Source organism: Cyanistes caeruleus, unplaced genomic scaffold (assembly GCF_971803275.1).
Source record: "Cyanistes caeruleus unplaced genomic scaffold, bCyaCae1.hap1.1 HAP1_SCAFFOLD_128, whole genome shotgun sequence".
In the NCBI taxonomy this organism is placed as follows: Eukaryota; Metazoa; Chordata; class Aves; order Passeriformes; family Paridae; genus Cyanistes; species Cyanistes caeruleus.
The window spans coordinates 386,990-403,435 of record NW_028255925.1 but is presented as its reverse complement, the minus strand read 5'-3'; the positions used below and the strand labels follow the sequence as shown (position 1 = coordinate 403,435).

Here is a 16,446-nt window from a genome sequence, read left to right as displayed (position 1 = left end):
CGCATCAGCTGGGCGCAGGGGAATTTGAAAAAACCAGTCTTTAATATCCAGTACTGCTAGGAGCCAATTTTGTGGTAACATAGTTGGGGATGGCATACCTGGTTGAAGAGACCCCATGTCCTCTATTTTTTTGTTTCTTTCTCTCAAATCCTGAAGGAGGTGCCATTTATCCTTCCCTGGCTTTTTTATTACAAACACCGGGGAATTCCAAGGGCTGGTTATTTCTACTATGTGTCATTCGGCCAATTATTGTTCTACTAACTTTTCTAGCGCCCCAAGTTTTTGTCTGCTGAGAGGCCACTGGTTCACTCAAACTGGATTATTATCTACCCAAGTGTCTTGGGTTGATTAGGAGGTTAAATTGTATCCCCATTCATCCACCTAACCCAGACACAGGTTTTGTATTCTTAAAATTTCATCTAAGAGTAAAAGTGAGTGGAAAAGAAGCACCGAGTCTGTTATCAGAGACTGTACTTGCTCCCCCCGCATCGGGAGTTTTGACTTCCACACAGACAGACAACAAGACACAGATCGCTTTGGCTTTCCAGCTAGCCAGAGCAGAGAGGTCTTCCTGGACTGTTTTCTTTCCCCTTTCCTGAAACGAATCGAACCTGCTCTGAACTGGGGACTCGAGGGAGCACCGGGAGCTTGCACCCGTGGACTACCGGGAGCCCAGCCTGGGCAGCGGCATTTTCCAACACCAGAGAGACTGATAACAGAGCAAACACCCACAGCAAAGAGACCCTCTGAAGTTTGTCATCTCTTCTGAACGGCAAGAGGTTTTGTAATTTGATATTGTTCATTCTTGTGCCGGGTAGTGCTGTGGATGTGAAATAAACAGGTTTTTTCCACTTCACTCAGAGAAATCTCTTCCCGAACCGGTTGGAGGGTGGGAGAAAAGGGCCACGTGGGTTTGCTTCCCTGGGGGAGCCCCACTGGAGGTTTTCTCCCAAATCTGCCCTAAACCAGGACACCAAGATAACTTTTGGACCGGACACTCTACAGTGGCCTCCATCAAAAATCCAGAGGTGTCTCAGGAATTGATAATTTCACTCCCCACTGGGACATGGTGTCTCTTCCCCACAGCGGGCACTTGTAGTCAATAACAAAAGGTCGGACACTAGCTAACCTACCCTCCGGACCTTCAATCTGGACGATACCTTTAGCAATTTTAGCCAGTTTCATTCCTCCAACACCCTGTATTTTTCCTGCCATGGGTTACAGTTCCCAATGTGAGGGCCACACCTTTTCAGGTATGATAGTCACATCTGCCCCAGTATCAATTAACCCTTCTACATGGAGATGTTCTGATTTATGTGTTAAGTTCCATCCCATAATGGGTTTGTCTTCACCCACTACTTCTGCCCAGTAGACTCCTGGTGCTTTGTCATCTACTGGGATTTCTGTTGGAACAGGGATCACCTGGGCTATTACCTGCCCTTTGTCTACATAGAAAGGTGGTTGAGGGCACCTAGCTAAGAGAGTGAGGTGTGTTAGGTCTCCCTTAATTGTCATGGGAGCCACCTCAATCTCTATTGGTGAATGTGCTGTGTCTCCAATAGCAAAATACCTACTATCCAGTCCAGACGGGTCTTGTGAATTATCCTGCAAGTCTACTCCAATGACAGTCCAACGATCAGATCTGAAACAAAAAGCTTTAGAAGTTATGTCGTGGTTTTAAACCAGTAACTAAGAAAATTACTTATTTCTTGCTGTGAGATATGGATTAGAACAAGAGCAAAACAGGCATAAAACTTAAAAGGAATAAAGAATGTTTATTCACAAACTACAATAATAAGAACAACAGAATAAACTTCCAGAAAAACCTTTTTTATCCCCCACTACCCACTATTCCCTTGTTCACATGACCACAGAGACAAAAACTTTGGAACTTGGATGGTTAGAACAGTCCCAATTCCTGCTACAGTCTTTTCACCAGTCTTTGTAGAGAAACAGAAGTCTCTTTCTGTTAATTTATGGAGTTTCTCACTAGAAAACTACTTCTGTTATAGTTTTCTATTGCCCTGATGTCAGCTGCCCAGAACTGCTGTTATCAGAGCTCACTCCTCCCATTTCACATCACTCTGAAGTGTGTATGGGCCATGAGTCTAGGGATGGTATTTTAAGGACGAGTTATTCAAAAGCAAAAGTCTTCTTCATCTGTCTCTGTAAGCTTCACTAGAAAACAGTTTTCTCATTGCCTCTCAAGGCTTCAAATCCTCCAGCACTTCACTGTACCACAATTACTCTACTTTTTACTCAAAATTTACACTTTGAACACTTTATTCCTCCCTACATACTCTATCATGAATTAAAGGAGTTCTTTCAGGACTTTATTGTCCATCTCCATAACTTGAACAGAAAAATATTTCATCTTAATTAAAGCATCTCCTTATTCTCTACCTTTTCTGAAGCTTCTTTTCTTTTCTGTCACTGGTAGTTTATAAAGTCTCTTTTCATGTTGATCACTCTCTTTTTCCCTCTCTGGATAAAAAGATTAATCTGCAAGTCTCATCTGGGTAATGAAAGGGTTAAAATCTTGCCCAGGCTTTGTAGATGGTTCTGTGACTTCTGTCAGTGCAGGAGCTGGAGCTGTCATTGATAGAAGATTCCTCATGGCTGTTCTGGAAAGTGTAGTCGCCGCCTTAGCCTGACGCAGGTTCAGAGCCTCTTTCTTTCTTCACTCGGCAGTCTCTAGTAAATTTAGTCACAGCAAAACCTGCAGCCGAGCCAGAGATTGGCTTGGCTTGGCCAGAGCCCGGGGAAAGCCCCCCGCAAGCCCCCATCTCCCGGCCGAGAGCCGCTGGGTCCAGCCCAGCCCCCGCCCGGCCACATGGCCGGGCAGAGAACGGGAGGCCTGGAGCTCTGTTACCTTTCACAGCCAGGAAACAAAGAGCCCAAGAGTGCTCTGACTTTACATCTTAAGGTAGGGTTCACAAGTTGATCTCCCTTTTCAATGCTCAAAACTGCTGTCAATTCCCAGTAATGACCGATAATTGGTCAGGAGAAAAGACTCTCATCAGCCACCAGCAACTTCAACTTCCTTAGCTCTTAAAACCACCTTAAAGGTAAAGTCACCTCATGACAAGTTACAAATCACTTACTGAATCACTTTTGCGGTTGCCAGACCTTATTAGGCAAACGTTCCTCACAATTATATTTCTGCAGCCTCTCAGCCCGCTCCCTTTCCTCCCCTTTTCCCATTAAAATAGAGTCTTTTTTCTGCTTCAGGTCTGTCATTTTTATGTCTCTGCGCTTGACAGAAAAGCGCTGAGACTTTAGTTTCTTGGTTGACTGGCTAGAGCTTCTTTCTAGTGTTTCCCTTGTTGCTGGGTTTGAGGACAGTTCCTTGCAAAATGTCCTGGCCTCTTGCACTGGAAACAGACGATGTGCTGCAGCTGTTCTGGTGACATCTGTGGCTTATTCATTCCTGCTGTCACTGCTGCCACTGTCCTTGGGTTGCCTGGTTTCTTGCCGTGTACACTGTACAAGTCTGCTTTCTGGGCACATGGCTTCAATCATATCTGCTATGGTGGGTGGAGGGTTAATAGGTAGACTCAGAATTACTCTACGACAAGCGTCGTTGGCATTTCTTTGGGCCATTTCTTGAAGCAGATCTGTCTGGGCCACTGGTTCTTTAACTTGTCTCTGTATCTGTAGTCTCAGTCGATCTACAAACTGTAAGAAACTATCAGATGGGAGCTGGTTAATATTAACATAACTGACTTGAATATCAGCTGCTATTGTATACTACAGGAGCCGCTGTTAGCATACCTGCATCTTCTCCACGGCTGGTATTCCCTGGGTTTCTCTACCTGCACCCCCCCACGCCGGGCTCTGGGGGCTCCATTCCCTCACCAAGCCTGTGGAGAGACCCAGCTCCTCCCCTGCAGGAGCCAGGCGGGGGCCCGCACCCTGCCACGCCAGGCTCGGTAGGCTGGCACCCCCCCATCGGGAGGCAGGGCCGGGACACCCCTCTCCCTGCCCCTCTGCAGGAGCAAGGGGTGTAACTCTCTCTCTCCCTGCCCCTTCTCCCTGGGGAACAGGGGCCGGAGGGATAAGTGGATACAACACGGACTCAAAGTATCTAGACACAGGAGGCCCAAACTTGCTGGAATAATCCAAATTGCAGATTTATTGTCTGTCGTCCATCCGGGGCAAGAAAGAGACAGAAATGCCCTGGGTCTTATCTCTTATACAAAGGGGTGCGGGTGATCGGGGGATACAGAGAGGTCACAGCCAATAGGAAGGGGGAAGGGAGAAGGTTCTCAGGTAGGAACTAACATTACACAAAACAGAGGTGAGTTTTACTCTTGGGAGATACCAAGATTTTTAGACGCACTACAACAACACATGACATGTGGAAGGCAAGCCCGCCCTCAAGCACGGCCATCCAAGTCAGTCAGGGGCACAGGCTGCAGCTGAAGCTGCCAAACGTTGCTGTGAGGCTGGCAAGTGAAGAGAAAGCCATTGTGGTCAATTCTGCTGAAGCCTTTTGCCAAATCAAAGGCAACTGTGCCCACAGCCTCCCCCGGTTTGGCACCTGGCTGCTGCGGACGCCTCACTGTGCAGGTGCCGACGTTGGGGCTGCTGCTGTTCCTGTGCACACTCTGCTGCTGTTCCTGTGCACACTCTGCTGCTGTTTCTGTGGGCTCCTGAGTCGCTTCAGCAGCAGCGACTGGGCAGCCCTGCTGGAGGAGACATCACCACCCTCCCCTTGGTGGCAGCAGCTCTGCGGACCCCGAGCTCTGTGTCAGGGGAGCCTCAGTCACAGCACCGTGTCCTGGGCAGCCGCGAGGGCCCGGGCTGGCGGCCAGCCCTGCCTCTGCCCACTGCCCCTTATTGCAGGCACCCAGTGGCCGTGGCCTGGCAGCACCCCCCTGCCCTGCATGTCCCCAGCCAGCCCAGCCTGGGCACACCTTGGGCTGTCCGCACCCTCCTGGAGGGGTGTTGTCCCAGCCTCGAGGGCTTCTGCTGCAGGCCTGGGAGACATTCTGGGGAAGTGCCAGGTCGGCCGGCTGTCAGGAAAAAGGTGGCTGCCCGGGGGCTGCTTATGCCCTCTGACACCCAGTTCCTCAGGTCTTCCCACCGGTCCAGCCTTTCAGGGGCCTCCTGTCCCCTTTGGAGCCTCCAGCCTCCACACATGCCCCTCACGCCTTCCCACGCTTTTGTCCCGCCTGGGCCTCCACAGACCCTCATCCATTTACAGCCTCCCAGTGCCCTGTTCCCTCAGAGTCTCCCCCAGTGTGGACCAGCAGCAGCGCCACAGCCCCACAGGAGCTCCAGAGGAGCAGGATCAAGAGGCACGTGGGAGCCCTCAGCAACCCAGCCAGCACCACACGGGCACGAGGACACAGATGGCGGCGCTTCCTGGCTGAGACAGGGTTTGTGCCTTCAGCAGAACCACCAAAGGCCAAGGGTTTCTGGCCATTTTCCCTGCACCACTGCATGCCTGGGCAGCTTGCTGAGCTGTGATTCCCCAAGTGGAATCACATTTTCCCCGCTTCCTCTATGCCCTGTACACCATGGGCAGCAAGATAAAGGTCTTGGGAAGTGACTGCCTATTATAATATATACTATATTTATATCCTAAAAGAAAATGAAAAGAAGAAAAGAACAATATTTAAGAAACAAAAAAAAATCTCTGCTGGTTCAGGTGGCCCCAGCAGACAGAGCCTGCCGGGTCAGTTGCCAGCAGAGCTCCAGCAGCGCAGCCAGCTGAGGCCCAACAGACGAGGCCGTGTCCTCCATGCCCTGCGCAGCTGAACTTGCAGGTTCTCCAAGATGGAATATCGAGCCGTCTCTACTGCCTGGGTGATGTAAAATGTTTGAATTGCCAGGTTTCCGATGGCAGGGCTGGTGTCACAAACCACGTTCTTAAGGGCTAGAAGAGAGAACAACAGAGCCACGGTCAGATTCCCAGACCTGCGGAGGCCCACGGAGAGCCCCCGGCCAGGGCCATCCCAGCCGGCTCTTGCCATGGCCAGCAGGGAGCAGGGACCAAGGGGATCAGCCCGAAGCTGCTGGCCACGAATGCCCCACGTGAAACCTCGGAGTGATCCACCCACGCCGCCCCTCATCCGCACATTGAGCAGAGACCTTCGCAGACAGTCCAGGACTTGCAGCTCCACCCAGCAGCCCCGCTGACAGCCCGCTGCCCTCACTCACATTTGTAAATTAGCTGCAGGTCTTCTTTCTGCCGCCTCAGGAGCCGCCCGGCCATCCCTGGGAACACAGAGCCTGTCAGGGCCCCAGCGGCACAGCTCCCTGCCAGCGGCGCTGCCAGCCCTGTGGCCACACGCCCTCCCGCCCCGGCAGGGCTCAGCCCGGGCCCGTGCCGCATCCTGACTCAGCGCAAGGGCACGGCTGCCAGAGGCCGGCAGCAGCAGCCCCGAGGGGAGGCAGGGCTCCAGGGCGTGGGGCCCGGGTGCCGCTGCCGGGGCAGCAGTCGGGGCCGGGGCCGAGCTGTGGCGGGGCGGGGCGGGAGCCCGGGCTCGTGGCTCACCGATGAACCTGATGGCCGCCGCTCGCAGGGGCTCCTGTGGGCTCTGCAGGTACGGCAGGGCCCGACGCAGGTCCTCCGCCGCTCGGTTCCTGTCCTGTGCCAGCTGGAGAGAGCGGCAGGAGGGAGGGGTTGGCGCGGGCTCTGCCCCTCGGCCAGGCGCTGCCTGCCCGGCCAACCCTGAGGCCCGGCCAGCAGCCGCTGGCGCCGAGCTCTGCCAGGGGCAGAGGGCCGGCTGCTGCCCAGGGAGCCGCGGTGCCGCCCTGCCCTGCAGCCCCAGTGGATCGGGGCTCCATCGGAACCAGGCTCGGGACCACAGGAGCCTGAAGAAGAAGCCGTGCGGCCCCCGGGGGCGGCACTGGGCAGGGGCGCAGCTGCCAGCCCCACACACCGAGCGCTGGGGACAGGGGGCTTCTCCAGGCTGAGGCTGGGCCTTCCAAGCCGTCCTTACCAGGCACTCGGTGATCATCCACAGCTTCTTCTTTTTCACAGGTCTTTCAAGATCTCTCCTCTTCAGGAACTCGGCCGCACAAAGCAGCGTTGCCCAAGAAGCCTGGAGAGCAGCAGAGACCCGCAGATGGCCCCACAAGTCAGGACACAGGACCCGCCCGCATTCGTGTGCCAAGGCCAGGAGGAGGCTGCAGCCGGCAAGGTGCCAGGGCAGGAGGCGGCCGAGCCCCCTCCCCGGGTGACAGCAGCAGCCCAGGAATCCTCACCTCTGCCACCTGCTGGTTCTCGTCATGGCAGTGGAAGAAGAGAGGCAGCAGGCTGTGGTGCACGTGTGACTTCAGGGCCTTTTTTTCCTTTTCTGTTAGAAGAGTCATCAATGATCGGAAGAATAATATGGACACCAGCTGCACCTGGCTATTATTCTATATGAAAGGAAGGAAAAAAGACCTCAGCCCTGTCTGCATGGGGCTCAGCAGGGTGCAGGCCTGAGAATCCCCCGGGCACCAAGTGTCTGGGCAGCAGCCAGTGGCCTCGGCTGGGGGCACAGAGCCTTACGTGGTCAAAGAGTGGCAGGAGCGCCTCAGCCAGCTGCAGGGCAATGGGGCTGGGTATCAGCATGTCCTTGTCCAAGACGATAAAGCTGAGCACCACGACTGTCATCCTGACTATCTCTCCATCTGCATCCCACAGGAAATCTACAAGACTTTCAGTCAGGCTCCGCATTTTTTCAGCCTGTGTGGAAGACAAGTCTGTGAAACGCCACCCTGCTGCCACAGGGCCAAGAGGCCAAAGGCCTGTCCCAAAGCACTCAGGAAGAAGCAGGAGGCAGGAGAGCTGGCAGCAGCTGCCTCGGGGCCCGAAGCCCAGCCGAGCCCAAGGGACTGCGTTTCCCGGCGCAGCTTCAGCCACTGCCCACTTCTCACCATCGAGGGATCGTCAATCAACTTGAAAAGGGCCCTGAGCGCCAGGTGACGCTTGTCCCTGCTCTCGCTCCGCAGGTGCCTTGAGAAGATTTCCAGGACTCTGTTAGCGCTGCGTTCGCTCAAGTCCAGGTAGTCCAGGATCTGAAAGGCACAGGGCAGTGACAGGGGAGGCAGCCGGCAGGAGCCCAGAAACAAGACAGGAAACAGGGCCCAGGCAGCAGCACAAGGCATGGGCACCGTCCCAGGCAGCTTCAGCTATGAGAGGGCAGAGAGGTGGCAGGCAGCTCTGCAGGGAGGCACTTTTGGCCATCAGGCTCACCTCCACAAGGAATGCCAGGGCAGGCAGATCCCAGCGTGCCTCCTGTGTGCTGAGCAGCTGGAGCAGGTAGGGAACGATGCGGGAACACAAGGGGATAGAGGCAGACGACATCTCCCTGCCAGGGTGAAAAAGTAGCCCAGACTGTGAGCTGGGAGGACAAACATCTCCCAGGACTGATTGACAGAGTTCACATCTTTGAGCACCATCCTGCAAGGATAGGGGACCTGGGCCCTTGGGGAGGTGACTCCTTGTGGGCACCCTCCTTTCCCAGCCTTTTCCAGTCTCCCTAGCCGTCCCTCGGTGACGAGGCCCTCTGGCCCACGACAGTGGGGACTGTGTTGGGCAACCTCAGCACGGGGCACAAATGCCAGAGGCAGTGGGGAGAAGGGGGTCTCACCTGGCCAGCAGACCCACGGCATAGTGGTGGGTGTCAGCAGAGAGCAGCTTGTCCCAGCCACGCTTGTGTTCCATTTCCACCACCACTTCCTCACGATGCATTTGGCACAGCAGGGACTTCAGGGCCTGCACTGCAAAGCTGTGTGCACAGCAAAGCCCAGGTCATGCTGGGAGCACTGGCTCGTGCCGTGGAGACATGGCAGGGACAAGAGGTGTGGGATAGAGCACCTGTTGGGGCTGATGGCAAGGCCGTGTTGCTCCTGGCATCCCTTCCAGAAGGCATTGAGATCCTCTGGCATCTCCAAAGTGCTGAAGAACACTTGGAAGAGCAGATGCACAAAGAGGCGGGGGAAATGCACCGTCACTACATGTGGGACGCAGGGCATCTGAAGGATCTTCCACATCAGCACAGTTGCCTGCAGAGGACAGAGAACCCTGAGACAGCGCTCTGTGCCGAGGTGTGCGGGTGGCAGGGCCTGAGTGTGGCAGGGAGCGGTCAGGGGAAACCCCTGGGGAGCTCCACGCCTGGTGCCCCTGAAGCTGCCCCTAGGCCAGGTTTCAGCCCAGTGCCTGAGGCAGGGAGATGCAGTCGGGGAAGGAGGAAACAGAGCTGCTGAAGAGGTGGCTTGCCAGGGGCTGAGCAAAGGCCAGTTGCAGAAACTCACAGCCAGGGCAAAGACACCCGTGTTGTCTCCATCAGAGGTGCGCGTGCTGTGCTCTGGCCAGTTCCCCAGCACATCGAGGACTATCCGGTATGCCCGCTCCGCTGTCCTGGGCGAGCACAAGATGGTCTTCCACATGGTCATAGCAGCTCTGCGGGGCGACAGCTCTGTCTCACGGGGGTCTCAGACACATCCCCGTGGCCTGGGCAGCAGTGGGGGGGAGCTGAGCTTGCTGCCAGCTCTGCCTCTGCCTGCTGCCCCTCGCCAGCAGCAGCAGCCAGGCAGCCCAGCCCTGTGGGGACAGGGCCCTGAGGGCCATGGCATGGCAGCAGGCTCGGGGACCGATGTAGCAGGGCTGGGAAAGGTCCCAGGTAGACAGGACCCTGGAAGTCTCTGTTGGTCAGACACCTGGGCCAGGCTGTGCAGGCTGATGGGCTGAGGAGCCCTGAGCCCTCTGGGCACGTGGGCCCCGTACCTGTCACACGTTGGGGCCACACGCAGGAGAGCAATGACCACGTCAGCGGGCTGTGCCTCGCTCAGATCCAGCAGGGTCCTGTTCAGCCTGTGCTCAGAGAACTGATTGGCCATGAGCCACTGGTGGATGTACCTCACCATGGCAGGCACCTGGAGAAAGCACAAGGGGAGACTTGGAAAGCTGCCACAGGGAGTCAGGAATGTCCCCAGCTTCCCCAGAGAAGTGCTTCCCTTCTCAGCACGCTGCAATGGCCTCAAAGGCTTTGAGTGATCAGCAAGCGTGGCTTGGGAGGCCAAGCGATCCCTGGAGGATCAAACCCTGGCCACAGGCTGCTTACTTGCTTTTGACTGTAAAAACCCTCCTCTACAAGCATATCCAGCAGGGCAGCAGTGGCCTTGGTGTTGAAGATGTATGAATAAGGTCTGAGCCCAGTGGCCATGGCGCTGGTCCCTTCTTCCCGAATTCTCTTGATGAAGCTGCAAACCAGCTGTAGGAGAAGGGCAGGAGACAGAAACATCGGGGATGTTCCATGGAGTGCTCCAGGCGTGCTGCTGGGCTGAGCAGTGCCAGCAGGCCCAGCCCAGTTGGGGATGGCTGCAGGTACCTGCGCTGTTCTGCGGAAGAGGCCACCGCCAAGGTCCTGCTCTTGTGTCTGGGCCATGGCTGCATCTGGCAAAGAGCAGCCAGAGCTGAGGGGCTGCGGGAGAGGCCGGAGAACGCAGCCCAGCCCTGCGATCCCCAGGCAGGGACAGCCCCGCGGATGCCCCAGGGGATGGAGCACGGCCACTGCTGGGGGGGCAGCCCCAGCCCCTCTTTTATGCTGTCCATGGGTGTGTCTCCACAGGACAGGGTGGGATGGGATGAGATGGGATGCAATGGGATGGGATGGGGCCAAGATGGCCGCAGGCACCAGCCCTGTGGCCCAGCTCTGCCACTCACCCTCCTCCAGCGGCTGGAACTGCTGCACCTCTTCGGTCTCTGGTGCTGGGGCAGCTCCAGGGCCTTCTTCCTCTTCCTCCTCCTCCTCCTCCTGCACCCAGGCCAGCTTGGGCACTCTTGGGGGTCGCTGCTCCATATCATCTTCAACACTCTCCCATCCTTTCCATAGGAACAGCACCAGGGGATGGCATGGCATGCAATGGGATGGGGCCAAGCTGGCAACAGGCGCTAGCCCTAAGGCCGAGCTCTGCAACTCACCCTCCCGTGGTGCCTGGAACTCCTGCACCTCTTCAGTCTCCTGTGCCAGGACAGCTCCAGGGCCTTCTCCTTCCTCCTCCTCCTCAACCCAGGCCAACTTGGGCACTCTTGGGGGTCGCTGCTCCATGGCAGGGACTGGATTTATAGCTACTTGCAGGAGAGATGGCTCGGAAAAGCTCCGAGTCAGCAAGTCCTGCAGTCGTGCCTGGAAGGCACCTGCAAGACTCAAGTCCTGGCAAGACGGCAGGACAGCGAGTCCTGCACTTGTGTCTTGAGGGCTCCTGCCACAAGGACAGGAGGCTCCTCGTCAAGGTTTGAGGTCTGGTCTCAAGGGCAGTGACTGCAGGGATGGGCGACACCTCGGAAAAGCTCCGGGTCACCAAATCCCACGGTCTGCCTTGAGAGAACCTTAAGAAGAGAAGCCTCGGCAAGGCCACAGGTCAGCAAGTGCTGCAGTCGTGCCTGGAAGGCACCTGCAAGACTCAAGTCCCGGCAAGACGGCAGGACAGCAAGTCCTGCACTTGTGTCTTGAGGGCTCCTGCCACAAGGACAGGAGGCTCCTCGTCAAGGTTTGAGGTCTGGTCTCAAGGGCAGTGACTGCAGGGATGGGCGACACCTCGGAAAATCCCCGGGTCACCAAGTCCCACGGTCTGCCCTTGACAGAACCTTAAGAAAGAAGCCTCGGCAAGGCCACAGGTCAGCAAGCCCTGTGGTCTGGCCTCGAGGTCACCTGTTGGAATAATGCTTCGGAAAAGCTCCGGGTCCGACACAAACGAGTGTGCTGTGCGGGGGCTCCTCACAGCACCGCTCTGACGCGTCCTGTCCCGTCGCGTGCACCGAGCACTGTGGCGTGGTCCTGTCACCGCCAGCTCCTATGCCACCACATGTCACAAAGGGCCCTCTGACACCCTGTCCCTTTCCATCCCATGGTGACCATATGTCACAAAGGGCCCTCACGCACCCTGCCAGCTGCCCTGGTTCCCCCTGCCCCCATCCCCCCAAAAATGGCCCAGGTTGGGAGGAATCTCTTGCCCAAAGGGTCTAAGACAGCCCAACAGGATCTCAAACCATCAGCCAACGCTGCCCTACTCTGCAGGCTCAGGGCAGCAGAAGGAGCCCCCAGGGCTGCCGACGCAGCCGCAGCAGGAAGGGCACGGGGCCTTGCACAGAAGCTGGCACGGCCTCCTTGGGACACGTCCCAGCTGGTGGCCATTCTAAACCTGCAGGTGTGACACAGACAAGGAACGTGTGGGCCAGGGCACGAATGCTGCTCTGAGCCCTGGGGCCCGGCCAGCACTGAAATCAGCAGGTGTGGCAGAGTCCCCGCCAAGGCAGACCTGCCACCCCACCCGAGCCCTGGCAGTGCTGGCACTCGTCTCCTGCCCCAGAGACCTGTACCCCTGGGGGGCTTCTGTGCCAGAGGGCAGCCAAAGCCCACATCTTTTTAGAATTTTTCCAAAGCCTGCCGACTGTTTTCAAGGTTTTCTTCCTATTTTCTCCCTAGTGCACAATCTCCAGAAATTGTGCTTTTCCATCCTTTTGCATTTATTAAATTGACCTGCAAAGACCAATCAATCAAAATCCTGGGAAAACTTGAACTTCAGGTTGAACCCGGGCAAAATATTTATCTCCCACACTTGAAGCCATGAATTGCCAAGTACTGTCCCCGCTGTCATACCCTGTCCCCTGTAGGTGTGCTGATGCCATTTCAAAGGGGTTGCCAATGAAAGCCAGTTTGAAGATTTTTGTAGTTTCCACATTGGCATTCAAATCCTTGACTAGAAAAATCACATGTCAAAATTTCTAGGATTCTTCCATACCAAAGCTGTCATCTTCACCCTGGATTTTAGAGTGTCTGAACAGTCACACAAGGTTTGAGTTTTAGACACTACAGAAGAAGTCTTTGCTGTTGGGCTATACCATGACATCAGCATATAGTCCTGATGATTCCTTTAGGCAGGAGCAGCAAACACAAGAATGAGCCAAACAAGCTATTCCTGTGTTCTCATGTCCTGCACAGCAGTAACTGGGAATTCAAGAATGGATTCAGGAAGCAATGGGTGCACAGGGAGCCACAAAGACTTTGGGATGCTGAAATGGACCAGCCTGGTGCCTGTGCCTGGGCTGCACCGGGCTGAGCTCCAACTGGACGATCTAACAATGGCTGAATGGACACACCGTGGGCCACAGGAGACTCCTGCTGCCAGTTCTGTGAGCTACAATATTCATTTGTGATTCACCAGATGATTTTTTCATCTTTGCTTGAAATCCAGGAGAGGAAAAGGTCAACATGGAAAAGTGTTCTTCCAATTCTAGTGACAGTTGTGTCTGCACACCACCTGTGCCCATGGCAGGGTGGTTGAAAGTGGATGATGTTTATGATACTTTGCAACACAAAATGTTCTGAGATTCTGTGATTCTCCAAGTGGAGTGGAAAACTAAGCCATGTAAGTCCCTGCTTTTTTTCAGTGCATGCTGCTTACTCCTTTGTTCCAAGCAAGTCCAGGATTCTGTTTCATGTGTCTTTAAGGTGCCTGGACAGAAGAGAGGGAGGGCAGCTGCAGCACAGGGCTCATGTCCCATCAGAGTCTCTTACTCTCTCTCTCACGATGGCGCTGATGCCGCTGCCTTGGGACACCTGAGTGTGGAAGGCGAGCCCGCCCTCAAGCACGGCCATCCAAGACAGTCAGGGGCACAGGCTGCAGCTGAAGCTGTCAAGCGTTGCTGTGAGGCTGGCAAGTGAAGAGAAAGCCATTGTGGCCAATTCTGCTGAAGCCTTCTGCCAAACCAAAGGCAACTGTGCCCACAGCCTCCCCGGGTTTGGCACCCGGCTGCTGCGGACGCCTCACTGTGCAGGTGCCAACGTTGGGGCTGCTGCTGTTCCTGTGCACACTCTGCTGCTGTTCCTGTGCACACTCTGCTGCTGTTCCTGTGCACACTCTGCTGCTGTTTCTGTGCACACTCTGCTGCTGTTTCTGTGCACACTCTGCTGCTGTTCCTGTGCACACTCTGCTGCTGTTCCTGTGCACACTCTGCTGCTTTTTCTGTGGGCTCCTGAGTCGCTTCAGCAGCAGCGACTGGGCAGCCCTGCTGGAGGAGACATCACCACCCTCCCCTTGGTGGCAGCAGCTCTGTGGACCCCGAGCTCTGTGTCAGGGGAGCCTCAGTCACAGCACCGTGTCCTGGGCAGCCGTGAGGGCCCGGGCTGGCGGCCAGCCCTGCCTCTGCCCACTGCCCCTTATCGCAGGCACCCAGTGGCCATGGGCCGGCAGCACCCCCCTGCCCTGCATGTCCCCAGCCAGCCCAGCCTGGGCACACCTTGGGCTGTCCGCACCCTCCTGGAGGGGTGTTGTCCCAGCCTCGAGGGCTTCTGCTGCAGGCCTGGGAGACATTCTGGGGAAGTGCCAGGTCGGCCGGCTGTCAGGAAAAAGGTGGCTGCCCGGGGGCTGCTTATGCCCTCTGACACCCAATTCCTCAGGTCTTCCCACCGGTCCGGCCTTTCAGGGGCCTCCTGTCCCCTTTGGAGCCTCCAGCCTCCACACATGCCCCTCACGCCTTCCCACGCTTTTGTCTTGCCTGGGCCTCCACAGACCCTCATCCATTTACAGCCTCCCAGTGCCCTGTTCCCTCAGAGTCTCCCCCAGCGTGGACCAGCAGCAGCGCCACAGCCCCACAGGAGCTCCAGAGGAGCAGGATCAAGAGGCACGTGGGAGCCCTCAGCAACCCAGCCAGCACCACACGGGCACGAGGACACAGATGGCGGCGCTTCCTGGCTGAGACAGGGTTTGTGCCTTCAGCAGAATCAACAAAGGCCAAGGGCTTCTGTCCATTTTCCCTGCACCGCTGCATGCCCTAGCAGGTTGCTGAGCATAAGCCACCCTCTTCCCTCTCTTCCACTATGCCCCACACACCCTGGGCAGCAAAGGAAAGGTCTTGGGATTCTGTGTATTTTAACATATCCTATATTTACATACTAAATGAAAACCAAAAGAAGAAAAGAACAGTCTTTAAGAAAAAAAAAAAAAATCCCAGCTGGCTCAGGTAGCCCCAGAAGACAGAGCCTCCCAGATCAGCTCTCTGCAGAGATCCAGCAGCTCAGCCAGCTGAGGCCAGACAGACGAGGCCATGTCCTCCATGACCTGAGGAATTGATCTTGCATCCTCTGGAGGACGGAATATCGGCCACTCTGTATTGCCTGAAGAACTTACAATGTTTCAAGTGCCAGGTCTGACATGGAACAGCTTCTGTCCTCTGTCAGGCTTTCAAGGGCTGGAAGAGAGATGAACAGAGCCACCGTCAGATTCCCAGACCTGCGGAGGCCCACAGAGAGCCCCCTGCCAGGGCCATCCCAGCCGGCTCTTGCCATGGCCAGGAGGGAGCAGGGACCAAGGGGATCAACCCGAAGCTGCTGGCCACGAATGCCCCACGTGAAATCTCGGTGTGATCCACCCACGCCGCCCTTCATCCACACGTTGAGCAGAGCCCTCCGCAGACAGTCCAGGACTTGCTGCTCTCCCCGACATCCCCGCTGACAGCCCGCTGCCCTCACTCACATTTGTAAATTAGCTGCAGGTCTTCTTTCTGCCGCCTCAGGAGCCGCCCGGCCATCCCTGGGAACACAGAGCCTGTCAGGGCCCCAGCGGCACAGCTCCCTGCCAGCGGCGCTGCCAGCCTTGTGGCCACACGCCCTCCCGCCCCGGCAGGGCTCAGCCCGGGCCCGTGCCGCATCCTGACTCAGCCCAAGGGCACGGCTGCCAGAGGCCGGCAGCAGCAGCCCCGAGGGCAGGCGGGGCTCCAGGGCACCGGGCCCGGGTGCCGCTGTCGGGGCAGCAGCCGGGGCAGGGGGCGCGCTGTGGCGGGGCGGGGAGGGAGCCCGGGCTCGTGGCTCACCGATGAACCTGATGGCCGCCGCTCGCAGGGGCTCCTGTGGGCTCTGCAGGTACGGCAGGGCCCGGCGCAGGTCCTCCGCCGCTCGGTTCCTGTCCTGTGCCAGCTGGAGAGAGCGGCAGGAGGGAATGGTTGGCGCGGGCTCTGCCCCTCGGCCGGGCGCTACCTGCAGCCAGCCCCAGCCTCCCGTGCCCGGCCAACCCTGAGGCCCGGCCAGCAGCCGCTGGTGCCGAGCTCTAGAAGGGGCAGAGGGTTGGCTGCTGTCCAGGGAGCCGCGGAGCCATCTCGCCCCACAGCCCCGCTGGGCCGGGGCTCCATCGGCTAGTTGTGCTAGTATAAAAGTCTTGGAGCTAACCCTTAGCAATCCATAAGTGACCTAAAATTCTATTGAGAATGACCAGATACAACAAGTAACAAATGGAAAGCCCCTAACATAATATATTGGATTTGTGAGCCAAGAGTGTATAGGGAATTACCTCAGAAGTGGAAAAGATGCTGTACCTTAGGAGTTATACAACTCTCCTTCTTCGTTATACTGAGGTCCAGGAGGAATATGTTATCTATTGAATCACTTCATAAGGCTCCAAGCAGTAGTTAAAGTCATTTTAAACCATACCTCTACTGCCCTAAAGTTG

The 16,446-nt window shown here is 56.5% G+C and overlaps 2 protein-coding genes across 2 annotated transcripts; both read right to left on the bottom strand.

Moving 5' to 3' along the window:
* Nucleotides 1-5,558: 5,558 nt before the first annotated feature.
* On the bottom strand, nucleotides 5,559-7,887 carry LOC147646063 (uncharacterized). Its single transcript, XM_086873973.1, has 6 exons — nucleotides 7,508-7,887; nucleotides 7,219-7,374; nucleotides 6,954-7,055; nucleotides 6,506-6,608; nucleotides 6,169-6,225; nucleotides 5,559-5,884 (listed from the first exon to the last, which is right to left on the bottom strand). The coding sequence occupies exons 1-6, from the start codon at nucleotides 7,673-7,675 to the stop codon at nucleotides 5,685-5,687; spliced, it is 786 nt and encodes a 261-aa protein (XP_086730099.1). The 5' UTR covers nucleotides 7,676-7,887; the 3' UTR covers nucleotides 5,559-5,684.
* A 922-nt stretch (nucleotides 7,888-8,809) lies between these two features.
* On the bottom strand, nucleotides 8,810-11,964 carry LOC147646062 (uncharacterized). Its single transcript, XM_086873972.1, has 3 exons — nucleotides 10,667-11,964; nucleotides 10,332-10,396; nucleotides 8,810-10,214 (listed from the first exon to the last, which is right to left on the bottom strand). The coding sequence occupies exons 1-3, from the start codon at nucleotides 11,049-11,051 to the stop codon at nucleotides 9,981-9,983; spliced, it is 684 nt and encodes a 227-aa protein (XP_086730098.1). The 5' UTR covers nucleotides 11,052-11,964; the 3' UTR covers nucleotides 8,810-9,980.
* Between the last annotated feature and the right edge of the window lie 4,482 nt (nucleotides 11,965-16,446).